Source organism: Passer montanus, unplaced genomic scaffold (genome assembly GCF_014805655.1).
Source record: "Passer montanus isolate IOZ18808 unplaced genomic scaffold, ASM1480565v1 scaffold16, whole genome shotgun sequence".
Taxonomy (NCBI): Eukaryota; Metazoa; Chordata; class Aves; order Passeriformes; family Passeridae; genus Passer; species Passer montanus.
This window is the reverse complement of record NW_024363160.1, coordinates 8,435,732-8,450,161: the sequence shown is the minus strand read 5'-3', so window position 1 is coordinate 8,450,161 and position 14,430 is coordinate 8,435,732. Positions and strand designations below refer to the sequence as shown.

Sequence of the window (14,430 nt, the reverse complement as noted above, 5' to 3'; positions counted from 1 at the left end):
CAAAAAACTGGTAAGAAGAAGAGGAACAAACTTGTAAAGTATATCTGAACGAGCAAAGATTTAAATTGATAGCTTGAATTTGTTTCATTTTATCACAGAAAAATAGTTTTCCAATGTAGCTTAACTAAAATCTATTGAAAAGACTACTAGCAAAATTGAGGACATCTCATTCAGTGTTTATTTTATCCATCAGTGAGCAGTATTTATCACACCAAGCAGTTTTAGAGCAGGAGCTCTTTAAAGACACCTCTGAAACAACTCTTTTTCAGGGTTCTACCAGAATAAATTCCTGTCCTTCACTCATGCCCCACCCATAGTAAAACTGAGTGTCTTGAAGTTTGAAGACAACTGCAACCATTGATTTTTTTTTTTTTCTGCTTTTGCTTTAGGAACTCCTTCATAGATATCCTTCGGGCTATTCTACTTTCCTTGGAAGTGCTCATTGAAGACCAGGAGCTTCAGATAAATGGCTTCATTCTAATTATAGACTGGAGCAACTTCTCCTTCAAGCAAGCCTCCAAGCTTACACCATCTATCCTCAAACTGGCCATTGAAGGGTTACAGGTAGGTGGAGGGTAACACATGTACCTGCAACTTTTATTGCAGTGATTTTTGCTTCATCAGGCCCTGAGCAAAGTGAAGGGAGGAGAAAATAATCCAGAATGCTTTAATGTTCCATCCACTTGCTGCATAGATCGATTTTCAGACATCCCATTTTGTCTGTCTTTCACTTTTATTTCAGCTGTAAATCAATGTAGCCGGTATGTGTGTTACTTATCACAGCATTAAGAAGGAGGGTTAGAGATTTGAGGTTTAATCCATGGGAGAATTCGAGGGGATTAGAATCCAGCAGTGTCTGCCTTCGGTAGTGTGCAAGCACATGTGTATGCAGAGGGAGGGTAAGAGGAGACGAGAGCAGTTCCCTTGGCAGATGGAAGAGTGTTGCTGCAGTGTTCACGGGGATGCGTTTGAGTAGGGCGGAAATGAGGAAGAGGGAGGACAGGCTCCGTGTTGTGGCCTCATTCTGACTGCCTTCATTTGTCACACAGGATCCTGTTACTTCATGGTTCAGACTGTTGAGGGGCTGCACGTCCACTTGGTGCATGCAGATAAATAGGAGCAAACTAAAACCATGTGCTGTTGAGGGGTTAGGTAGGAAGTGAGGACAAGGCAGCTGGGGCCTGATGGGGCAACCTGAGGATGGGACAGCCTGAGGATGAGGATAAACTGTGGTGCTCAGAGAGGCCTTCAGCCCCTTCCACTAAAGTCCAAGCCTATCTCTGGTGTTGGACCTGAGAAGGATTTTTTCCATAACCTTATTATTTGAGGGCATTTGATAGAATCCAAGAGCTATTTAAGTTGGAAGGAGAGCTGGAGATCACTGTCTGACTCCCTGCTCAAATCAGGCATGACTTCAATCTTATACCAGCTTGCTTAAAGACTCTGTTTTCATGCTGTTACATATTTAATAGGAGAGATAAGTAATTGTTTTTCTCTTGCTTAGTACTTACCAGATATCCTGTTGTCATAAACACCTCAAGAAAAATTCTCTCTGGTGTGTTCATTTTTATTTTAACTTACATTCCAGAAAGAACAATTTGTTTGACTAGCAAATTATCTACAAGTAGATCATGACTGTGTCTGCTTTGTTTTATTATTAAAAAATGAGGTAGAAAAATCTTCCAGCAGTTTCAAGCTTGTGTTCCCCTTTGTGAGGAATTTTCATCTATTCTAACAAATTAGAAAGTCAAGCTGTGCAATTAGTCCTTAGGACAATACCTTATCTTCTCCTGCAGATACTATCACTTCATACAGAATAACGTTTTGTGGTTCAAAAAAAACTTCTAGTCAGAGGGAGCATAAAGCCGAGTGACATTCATAAGTAAAGCAAATTCTAGCAAAGCATCCTTGTCTGTGTCTAAATTTAGCTTTTCCATCTATTCAGTCCAGCCTTCATCCCATCCGATTTCTGGCCGTGGCACTGCCAGGTTGTCTGCCTCCAGTTGGTTTGCATTTGTCAGCAGCAATACTGGAAGTACTGAAGCCTGGGAGTACCAAAGTTGATCTCATAATTCTGTCATTAGCCTGACATCCTGTGCTGTGCAATTGAAGGAGGCTGCCTTACTTGAGTATGCATGTGCATTTTGTTTCCTGCTTGAAGTTGAGTTACTGTTGTCTTCTTCAGGGTTAGTAAAAATATGGCTCTCTTTGAAAGTACAAAGTGGGATAATGTGTCCTAAATTAGCTAACCACTGGCTTTGTGAATAGTAGGAGTGGTAGGAGTTGTGAATTGTTGTCCTTTTTACCAGTTTTAGAAGAAAGACATTCATGCTTATAAAGCACATATTTAGCATACAATGATGTTGGGATTTTTTTAGTTTGGGGGGGTTTTTGGGTCTCACCATTTCTGTTGAAGTCTGTTCATCGAGACTTTGTTCTATTATTATAGTAAAACAACTCGTGTCATCCTAATGTAAAATTTATTTGAAATGTAATTGAAATGCAGATGAGACCTACATATTTTGGAAAAAGTCACTGCATTGGAGGTCACTGAAAGTAAAAAACTCAGGTCCTGCTCCCATGAGATGATGATGTCCAAAAATAAAAGCAGATTCTTTCACTTCCTTGTTTTTTCTCATAGCTAAGGCACTGTGCAAGTACAAATCCTCAGACATGCAGATTTCATGGCTATCTCAGTCCTCCTTTCTATAAAGAGATTTTGGGTTATATAAAGTCCTGTGTAAGTCTAATTAAGTGGATAGAAGGAGAATAGTTCTCTCTTAAAATTTCTCCTGGAGCTGAACCCATATGTTGCTATTTGTGCCAGGAACTTTCAGCCTCTCCCTATGTAATGGCAATTTTAATGCTGTAGCAGAACAATTTTCCTATATTTTTTTAAACTTCATTGTCTCAGACCATCATATTCTGACATATAGAATTACTTAGAAAAATAGTATTTAATAATTTATCTATTTGGGTATTTTTCTTACATTCAAATCGCTTCCAGCTAATTAATATTTTGGTAATTCCATGCTTTTGCATTTGCCTTTATTTTTTCTCAAATTACTACTACAATGCATTACCACTAAAGTGCAGACAGCAAACATTACGCAGGTGCATATACTAATTCATCTTGAGTTGTAAAACAAACACTAGACAAATCTAGTGGACTTGGCTGCAGAAATTACATATTGCTATTATTCAGGCTGCTCAGTTTCAAACACCATAAAATCTGTATATTTAGATTAGAATCTGTATACTTAAAAAGATGAAGTAGGAGTTACATCACCACGTTGCTGAATGTACATTTTGCTCAATACTACTCCTTGTTCTGTATGGATTTCTCTATATATTGCACCACACAAGACAGTTCATTGTATCTCAGTTGCGTTATTTAATGACCTAAAAATGCCTTTATGCCTCCACTTCAAACAACAGTAGTTCAGATGTTAAATAAGTATTTGTACAGTATAGCAATTCCCATCATGTCACACCAGTGTGGGGACAAATGTCTTTGTAGTGTCTAAGCCATCTCTGATTAACAAGCTCTGCTGTTTTAGAACAAGACAATTGTCACTGTATGTTTTGAGCTCTTGCTGTACTGCTTCCTAGACCTTACAAATCTCTTGAATTTTAACATGTTAAACGCAAGATTTTCACGTGGATGGAAAGGTGGGGAAAGAGATGTGTCTAAAAAAATATATTTTGCCAAAAACTTTCTGAGTTTTCACTTCTAATCTTCATTCTTTTAATGTGAAAAGCTTTCCCCCTTCACAGTATGTTTTTTCCTCTGTTTTCTTAATCTGTGAAGTCACAGTTCTTTGTGTGTCATGCTGAGCCTATAATTATCTTATGATGGTAGACAAAATTTCATTGTGGCTAAAATTAACCAGAGACTGTCATTTTGGCATTTTGCATAACAGAGCAGAAGCATCAGAGTCCAACAGCAAAGGTCAGAAACCCATGTTACAGTAGTGATGCAGGTGAAGCATGTCAGAAATGGTCACTTCTCAGTACGCAGGATGTTTGCTACTGACCACTGCATTCAAAGACTCTAATAATCCTGGAAAGCAAGGCTGAAGTGTTGCAGTGAACACAGCCTTCATGCCCAGTGAAGCCCAGACATTTCTTAAATTTAAGGCTGGTTTGTTTCTGCTCTGAGGATGTAGTTGGTTGGTCCCCAGACAGGACTTTTGATTTCATGGTGCACCAAATAGCATCAAGAAACACTCTTTGTTCCTGCCTTATCCAACACCAGAGCTACGTACTGCAGTTTGTGTATGTGCATGCACAGAGCCATTTAGAAATTCCCCCAGCCAGTACTCTGAATTGAAATGCAATAACTTCTCAATAGCATCCAGAAATCTTCCAAAACCTTCAAAATAGCAGAAGGTTTGACCTTGCCTGCCATTTCTTTTGTGAAAGCCAAGACAGAAATCTATGCTCTATCAAGACCCAACAGAGTGGCTTATAACACAAATCACCAAACTGGATTCAAAATTGACCTGAAGATCAGGTTTGCACTCCAGAGTACCTAGTACTGCCTTACCTAACAGGTAACTTGCCCCAGGGCTGTCTCAAGGTAGTGAAACAAGAAATAGGGTGAATGGTTATTTCCTGGCTGTATTCTTTCTTTCTCTGACAGTTGTGTCACACGCAGGTGTCCTCAAATGTGATTACAGTGGCTCTTAAGAAATAAACCATATTCCTACTTTGTGACAATGATGAATCACTGCAGGGGTGGTCTTTAGGGTTCAACAAGGCTTTGATTCAAATTTCACAATCATTGCATTGAACAGCAGTAACAAGAGGGAACAACCAAGATCTGCAAGCAAGAATTTGTCTCCAGAGTTTCACTGGCAATGACTTGACAGAAGATTTGACCAACAAAGGATACTGGGGGAGCAATAAAATTTATCTTTTGTTTATCATAATCCAGCCAAAATTTGAAGCTACTATTTCTGTGAGGTGGGGAAAAGGAAAAGAAATCAATGATGGTTGACTTTAGAACACTTTGATCAGATACTGGTACAGATAAAAATCTTTGAAAAAAATCTTCAAATAAGGGAAAATTATTCCCTGTACCTTTGACAAATTTCTAAGATTCTCTTAGAAAATTGTCAAATGTACATTTGCTAATGCTACAAAATAGCATTAATGTTTAGATGAAATCAGAAATTAAAGGTAAAAGGTTTGTTTGGAGATTATTGCACTTCAAAATCTAGAATTAGATGCCAGTTTATGAAAAACTCAGCCTGTTAAGAACTATATGAAGCTTTTTGATCTTTAACATGAGCAATAGATTTTGAAAGTACTTTTTTTTATTTCTTCCTACTGTAATTTTGTAGAATCAAGAAACCTAATGTCAGTTCAATTATAGCAGTAAATTACTTGTCTTTTGGCATTATCTTATACAATTAAATATTTTTCATGTGCTTTTCATTTGTGCTTCAGAAGGAAGAGCTATAATATTAAAAATGCTCAAAAGTGAAGAAGAATAGAGATCTTAAAGGAAAAAAATGCAGTCCAATATTATGCCAAAGGTGTAATATTTTTGTATGGTTTTTTTTTTCCCAAATCATAATGAAAAATATGAGTCTTTAGAGATGATAAAAGTATTCAAGTCAGAACATTTTTTTTCTGGAACTATGCTGTATTTTCAGAATGGTGTTATTACAGTGGAACAGATTTCCAAAATTATCTGGAAGTATGTTTGTTTCAAAAATTTTTATCTGGGAATCAAAATGCTTAATAATCTATTCCATTATGAGTGGTAGGAAACATGTGATTTCTGTCTTAACTGTTAGTATTTCTTGCTTTTTGAAGTTTGGATTCAAGTGAAGGTAATGGAACAGTGCTTCAGAGCATCATGGCCTGGCTTAATGGGCATAATTAAATATTTGTTATGGTCAAGCAGGGCATCTGAACACAATCCAGGCAGTTCTTGAGTGTGTGGAGACTTCACCAAGTCCTCTGCCCTGAAAACTTGATGTCTGGAGCAAGGAACTGAGTCTTCTTTCCTTGCTTAAACACATTGTACTCTGAATCCCGAAGTAAATGTGATCCCTTGTCTGAATAAGTACTTCCAGTGGAAATCTTAATGAGTCATGTGAAGGATGTAGGATATAAGATGCCTGGCATACTGAGTATAAGATAAAACTCTTCTTTCCACAGAGTTTCTGAACATAATATTGCTGCTACTTGAAAATATAGGGTGAGTGAGAATTGTAAAAAAGCTGATGAACACTCAGCCTTTCTGTAGAAATCTACAGTGTAAGGTTAAGTCTGCCTGTGCTATAAATATCCTATGATGCTATTATGTCTCCACTGGTATTTATAACAGGTCATATTCATAGAAAGACAGAGCTCTGTCATTGCCTACTGAAGTCAGAACAGATGAAATCCTCAGTGACAGAAGCTCTGCAAAGAAAACCATATACAGGCTCATGTATCCACTGGCTTGCACAAGGACAAGCCAAAAAAACATTAGCACCTCATATAAAAAGACCCTCAGTGTAGAAATAACAGTTTATCTCTTGGAGACTGACTGCAGATTCAAAAGTTGCTCATTCAATTGTTTAAACAGTTTGAAAAACTGTTCCTCACTTTTCATGACAAAAGTGAGCAGAGAGCTGAGGCCAGTTGCTGGAACAGTGTAATTGGCTTTGGTTCTGTGCACATCTGCAGAGAAATTATGATCTGTGCAGCTGAGAATCTGCCCCTCTTTCCCTTCCCCTGTTAGAAAGAAAGGTACCTAAAGGCAGACATTTTTTTGCATATTTATGTCCAGAATTTAAAGACTAGTAAAAAATTAGGGAAATACATAGATTTTGGAATTTTGCAAAGTCTTGTCATTATCTTCCCTGGGATAGGGAAATTGAAGAAAAAGGGACATTCTAGGCTGGGTCCTTGAAGATTGATAACTGTACCTTTAGTAGTGTCCTACCAGAGGACAAGAGATTTCCTCAGAATAAAAAAGCAGGGTGCTCCCATGTTGTAATCACAGTCTGTTCATGTGTCCAAGGGCGTGTTGCAGCTTCCCAAAGAAGAGTCCCTGTTAGTATCTTTAGAAGATCTGCTTGTAACTCAATCTTATTTTCATAGAGACAATATGAGCTGTATAAACATGGATTAACTTACAGAAGGGGACCTACAAATCTGGTCTGTGAAGGAAATAGAGACCTCCTCCCAGCAGAATGATTGAACTTTCCTAAAATGAGACAACTTCAAGTTCTAATGATCTTCAGCAACTGGAAAGTGCCTAAAGACCAGAATTTATCAGATGCTGTAAGATGCAATTGGATATTCTGTTTCCTAAACATATGTAGCAAAAATGCTTTCTTGGTTTCAAGTCCACTACTCATATGAGGCATTAGACTGCATATACACAAGTATTTGAATGAAATAATTTGCAATATGTACACATAAAAAGCGTACCATTTTTTTTTTCATTATAGGCTGCCTCCAAAGTTCCCAAATCTGTTTACCTTGCTACCTTTTCCTTCAGTATTTGAATGTGCTTCATGTTAGAGACCTGTGTTGGAACATGAAGCCACAGCTAATGATGAGCATTTAGCATCCATTGAAAGAAGGTCAGTTTGAATCATTCCAGAAATGCTCATGCTATCTGTCTCCAGCAGCTGTTGTGATATGTAGAGTAAGTACTCTCTGAGCTGCCAGTGAGGGAGCCTTTGAAATTAAAGGAGATGAAAAGAGGAATTGACTCATTTTACATTTAAAAAGGTAGATAAACAGACTTCACTGTCTCCAAGAGGAGGCCTATGTTCATTGTGTGTCTATCATCTCTAGGGAGTTGACTGGAACAAGGAAAAAGCAAAGGATAGCAGGCTGTAGACTCACATTTTTCACTTGAAAACTGGAATTAACTGCTTAGTAAAATTGATCAGCCCTGCCATGTTTATCAGTTGGATGCTTTGGAGCTTTTGGCTGTAAGTAAAGGACAATCTGCAAATGTTAAGTTTTTTAATGCCAGTTATTACATTTTAATAAAGATCTCTCCAAGTTGCTGATAAGCATTAGAAAGAAAGAAAATACTCTTTCAGTCCCAGCAAGGAAATGTGAAAGTTTATTGCAGTGAGTCTGCCTTGAACAGAAAGTACCTGTTTCTTAGTGGTAGACAGTAAAAAATTAGCCTAGAGTTAACATCAGTCATGCTCAAACCTTCCCACCAACATACATGTAAACAGATCATGTTATATGTTGAATGTTTCTTTCTCTCATAAAATATGAAACTGGCCTAATGTACTTGCATTAAATTACATTATCCCCGTTCTTCATAATTTCATAAAATTACAGGAATGATGCATCAGTAATATGTTTAACTTTTTTTACAACTCCAAAAGCTTTCTCCTTTTTAGCATGGGAAATGAGTGAATGCTTCCTGAAGAGAGTATTTACTTACAGGTAATTTCTTGCTGTGACAAATATACACACAGTGATTATGCAAAAATATGAAAGAGATTGCATATACAAGACTAGCTTGGAAAGAGACAGGAATAGTGACAGTCCAGTGAAAGCTATGTGGGAACAGAGTTGAAGTAGGTGCTATTTTGTCTGAGATATGGGGTGGCAATGGAGGTACATGTGTATAAGGAGATGGAGGGAGTCAGAGCAGGAGGAGTCTGATGTGATTGTACACAGTGGCAGAGATTACCCCCTGAGCGCAGGTAGACAAGGACTTGGCTCTCTCTAGGAGAAGACTCGTGCTGGAGCCTTCACTAACAACAGCAGAACTGAAATCCACATCTCCAGGGAAGACAGCTGTGGCAAGATAAGATCAGTGGTTCCTTTACACCTCTGGCTCACAGCCCTGTCTTTAGCACATGCCTTCAAGGACGTGCTGCATCAGTGGAACTGGCTGTGGGTCCCTGACTGCTGCTGTGGCAGACCCAGCAGCTCAGCTCACACAGATGCAGGAGAGGGCTCTTGGCAGGATTCTGTGTTCATTCTGCTCCTCTAAGCAAGGTAATTTCTAGTGCAAGTTTTTTAATAAAAAGCTGCTGTCAGAAATATTTTAAAATTCTACAGAAAGGCAATGATTTTTAGAAACATTTGCCTACTTGTTTTTTGACTTGATTATGTTATAACAATTTTCTTTAAAGCCTCATGTATTATTATCTCCTCCTCAACAAAGGAACATAGAAATTCCTCAGACCTTGTAAGATCATACATATTTGTATGGCCATACATATTTGTATCACAAATATGTGCGTGAAAACATGGTCAAAAGAGACTACAAAGCTTTCAGTAAATTTGAGGTGAAGTCCCAGCTGATGCAAGTGGAACTTTTACCATTGTCTTGATGGAGGCTGGAATTTCATCCCTATTAAATCATGACAGAAAGTGATTTTCCACTTCAAGAGAGATTTCTAGGCTTGCACAAAATGTCCCTCAATGTCTGAGCACTTTTTAGAAATTCTGTACATCAAATAAGGACATTTGCCTAGTGATCTTGAAGAACTCAATTTTGTTCTCAAATATTTTTACGTCTCTTCTTAACCATGTGGAACCTTACAATTAAACAAACATTCCTGAATAGCAGGGGTTTCTTGATGTAAAAATGTCAACCTCAAACACCACAGTCTTCCTAGGAATGTTGAAAATACGAAGAAAAGTATTCAGCCCATTTCCTTCTCCCCTCATCTCTATCCCTTGCCCCCACTAAGCTCTGGTTTCAGCAAATGGGCAAATGGACATTTTCTGAGAAAAAGAAAACCCAGCATTTCAGTGGAAATTCATCCAGTAGTTCTACTTCCCTGTAATTCAAAACTTCCTATTATTTGTTCAGGATGTGTTTTTCATCCCTTTCTGGTAGACATATTAGACCATTAGACCATTTGAATGTACATTCTGATTTTCAGTCTGAGCACACTCCCACTATTACAAACTGTTTGCAGTGGAATCAGTTTAAAGCAAAGCCAAAAGGTAATAAAAATAATTTCCATTTCAGAGGAGACTTTCTGACCAACTCCAATCTGCGTGCAATAAAAATTCAGCAAAGAAACCACATAGCTAACACAAGTATAATTACAATGCAAATATTCTTCAAATAGCAGATACATTTAGAAGGTCATTAGATTGACAGTTTTGCAGAAGAAATGCAGAAGTATGAATGTATATGTGATGAGCAAAGTACTTGATGGCTGTGTAAGAATTACAGAGGAAAACAGCAGAAATTTCAATGAACTGAAAATAGAATGCAAGCTTGCCTAGGCTTGTAGGGTAAGATAAATTTTATTCTTCTGTTTTCCAAGAGAATTTAGAAGCATCTTAGAATTAATAAGTGTGCTCAGTAGCATATATGTGCCCAGTGTCTGGAAGAAATGGTTTCCTGTGGCTTGGTGTTTATGTAAATGGACACCTGCAGCTACTACAAAGGGTCCCAGTCCAACTTCTGTCTGAAGTTTCCTGAAGATTCCCACTAATAATCCAAACTCTGTTTGGTGTCCCTTAGAAATACAGAGAACCTGAATAGAATTCTGAGGAAACAACATCTCCTCAGTATAACACGGACAGCATTAAACTCCTTGTGATGGTCCTTGCCTTTATCACATAATTTATCAATCTCATTGCTAAGTGCAAGGAAAGCTGCAAGGAGACAGTCCTAAAGAGATAAGGATTCCTGAATCTGCAGTGGAACTGAAATTAATTAATTGGTACAGATAAAGGTTCTGACTTAATTAATCACTGTAAGTGGGCTTCCTGTTAACATTGGAGACAACATCTACCAATCATTCTCTCTAAAAAAAAAAAAAAAAGATTAACTTTTGCATTCAAAACCAACCAGGCAAACTTCATTTTCTGTTGCTGGCCACTGTCTTTGCTTAAACTGAGTCCATGATCTCTGCAGTGTGGAGACTGTAGTCATTTGCCACTGTGTGTGAAAGAGCTTCTGGGACAACATTTCACACATGAATAAATAAATAAATACCTACTTTGGCCAGAAGACCTCTGTCTTATCAAAAGTGAGATCAGCTTGGTTTCCCTGTAAGATTCTAGCTTATGTTTTTAGTATCACCCCACATATTCCTATCTGACATGGATATGTGTGTTCAAAGGATTTTCTTATCATCTTGTAATATTTGCTGCTCATGGAAGAAGGACTGCAAATGCTAGAGGAGTTCAACCACAGCCACCAAATCAGCTAGCCATTATCTGTTTTTTCCACTTTCCAACCTCCCAGCTATTTCTCTACCTTTGATACTGCTTTCTCCTCTAAATATTAAAAGAAAAATAAAGCTGTGAGGTAAACCAGGTGTGCAAGGTGTGTATTCTGTGGTGCTGAGCTCTTATGGCCAACAGAATTAGGTATTCAAACACACAAAATATAATTAACTATTCAAGAAATTTCCCCCCCTCCAATTTGTTATACATGCCTGAATGAATGTTAATGGGGTCACATAGCTCTTTGAACTGCTGCTGACAGAACAATAAAGAGTTCCTGTGGTTTTCAAGAAACAGCACAGTATAATTTTGCTTGCTTTGCAAGGGCATTTCTTAATGATATCATTATACCCTCTAAACTCCTGGTCCACTCTCAGAAACTCACAACACTTCAAATGACAAGTTACCTTCTCTTCTCCCCGGGAGAATTGAATCTCAATTATAATTTATAATGTGTTACTTACTCAGTGAATATTCCTTTCCTGTGCCTCTGAGAGGTGCCAGCTATGGTATTTTAATGAAGCACCCCTGTTTTATAGCCTCTCTACTCTGAAACTGGAACAACATCATTTAAAGAGCTAGACCTTTTACCCACTTGGCTGAGTGAGGAAGGCAAATACATTCAATTTGAACTGTCTTAAAAGACAATGAAAATAACTTAGGTTTGTCTCTGTTCCAGAGATGTTACACCTGGACAGTATTGCCTGAGAATGTATAAGTAACTTCACCAGTAAATTCCTGTGATAAAATTAATTCAAATGTTTAAAGTATTTTATTTTGACTGCTTGCACTACTTTGAGCTTGTTTATTTTCCAATGATATTCTAGGCAAATTAGCTCAAGAATGTTTGTTAATCTAACAAAATAAGTGAACATTGTTATCAGCTTGAGTAAATTTATTTGGTATCTACCTCTAAGGATTGCTCAGCTTTGTGTGTGTATACAGGGGGGGGGAAAGAAAAAAAAACAACCCTTTGTAGTAACGCATTACTTTTCTTTGAAGCCTGTGCAGAAAGTACATCTGTAAGATGCCAGGTTTAGGCAGAATGAAAGAAAAAGTCAGGAAATAATCTTGTATGTTTATAGGAGATTTTGTAAATTAGTAATCTTTGATGATTTTTTTTAAATTGGAAATTTTACATAGTACAAATTCTGTAATAACATCAGAACATGATTTTCAGAAATTAGCTTTCAATGGCAGAGTGTTTCATTGAACACTCAATTGTTGAAAAGAAATACATGAATTAAAGGCACTTCTAAGCTGCAGTTTCCCCTCAGAGCAATATCTCAGATCTGGGTCTGCTCAAATTGCCCTGGACTGGTCAGTAAACATCCATGCCTTTGGCAGAAACATGGACAAGCAATCAAGGATTTCAGTGCAGTGAATGCTCATTTATGTCACGAGCAAAACAAACCTGATTGTGGTAACCACAGGCAAAAACCGTTGTCTCCTTTGTTTTGTATATTTGTGTATTTGGGGGTGGTGTCCAAGCCCAGAGAGCAGCTCCATGCCACCTCTCCCCAGACCCTGGAGGCTGTGTTTTCAAGGCAGGCCTCTTTGATCTGGGCTGGCTGGCACACTAAAAGAAGATGTGAAATAACTCTTGGCAGGAACATTTCACTAACAATGAAACATCTGTTGATTTCTGTGTAGATTACATCCTTTGGAGAAACCTGCCACCTCAGTAGGGACAGATTTGGAAGATGTGACATAGGTGAAGTTTTTCAACCCTTCTGATTTCTTTGCCATTCAGCTGTTGTTGCATGTGAAGCAGATCTTGCATCCTCTAAAAGATTCAAAACGCTGTTTGAACATGCTAAATGCAGCAAACCACCAACTTGAAAATGATCTGTCTTTTTCTTTTTATCTACCTTTTTGTACTTTCAGTCATGAGCTGACTTTTCCCTTGCATTTCTCCAATCATTAAAGCACAACAGAGCTTCACAAGCTGGAGTGTTGTCACACTGCCGTGATGGGACATTTTGTGAAGCAGAACAGATAATGCCATCTCTCTTTTTTTGGGGGTTGAGTTTTGGGGTTTTTTTCTGTTTGGTTTATTAGGCAGTTTTTTTGTTCAGTGTCAGAACGATGTAAATTAGCTCCACAGCAACACATCAAACATAAGCTTCCTGTTGGGAAGTAGTTTATCAACTAACTGAAGATCTGATCCTGTTCAATATGGTTAAAATGAGGAAACACACAGCCACTATCTCTCCCTGATCTCCCCCAAAAGAGGGAAAAAACTAATCCTGGAATGAAATAAAAAAGTCTGAGCCAATGCAATGTAAGCTAACAGGAAATCATTAGTTGTATACTGCCCACCCTCTCTAAGCTACACATTTCATTTTGAAACAAATCTCTGCTTGGAGACATCAGTAATTATTTCCATTTATTTTCTGCTTCAGCGATACGTAAAGCTGCAGTTTTGATATAGCTTGCCAAATGCCTGTGTTGATTTACATGAAAGGTTCACAGGAGGCAGAAATATTTGCCTGAGGGATAAAAATAAACATATTCAAGCAAACAAGATGCTAGTAAAAATGTAGTAAATTCTGAAATTCAGTGGAAAACTGACAGTATTTCTCCCTGTGCTTATCTAAGCATGACCATGGCAGAGCATGGAGCATTCAGTCATCGCCACTGACCCATCACCTGCTCCTAAGAGGCACTGTTGACTCTTTTGCAGAGGACAGAGTGAAGGCCTGGTGGGTGGGGGCAGGAACTGCTGAGCTGAAGGTCTATTTTTCCTTTTGTAATGCTGGAGTGAGCACTGCTGATGGGAAGAGCAGGGAGGGGAGAACCACAGAGGCTTTTTCTCCATTCTCTTGAGCAGCCCCACACACACTCATGGTGTCCTGGTGTCAGGGAAACCAGTGACTGTGACCATGAGATGAAAGGGGGACTGCAACACTATTACTCCTGTCACCAAAAACCAGGAACAGCAAAAGACCCCTGAATTCCCCAGCTGTGCTCTGGAAAACGACACAGTGCTTTTCAACTTTGCAGGAGTCCTGCACAAACCACAGGAATCAAAGGGGAGGGAGTTTCATCCAGACCCCTTCTGCTACTGCTGCATTCTAGCTGGCTTTCTTTGAGGAGTGCTTGGAAAGCTCACAGCAGGTCCCCTTCTCCAGGTGGGCAAGAGACTGTCAGTCAAGGCAGCTGCTTCATAATACCCTTACTGTCTCCCTCTGAAAACATCCCAAAACCCCACACTCCTGCTCTCTTTTATCTCCTTAGGCCCAT

The 14,430-nt window shown here is 38.5% G+C and overlaps 1 protein-coding gene across 2 annotated transcripts in view; it reads left to right on the top strand.

Annotated features, from left to right (window-relative positions):
• CLVS1 (clavesin 1) overlaps nucleotides 1–14,430 on the top strand; it is a 99,213-nt gene that overhangs the window by 33,419 nt on the left and 51,364 nt on the right. For both annotated transcript variants that reach the window (XM_039702993.1, XM_039702992.1), the window contains exon 3: nucleotides 390–564. In XM_039702993.1, coding sequence (XP_039558927.1) covers nucleotides 390–564 — 175 coding nt within the window. The remainder of the gene's footprint in view (nucleotides 1–389; nucleotides 565–14,430) is intronic.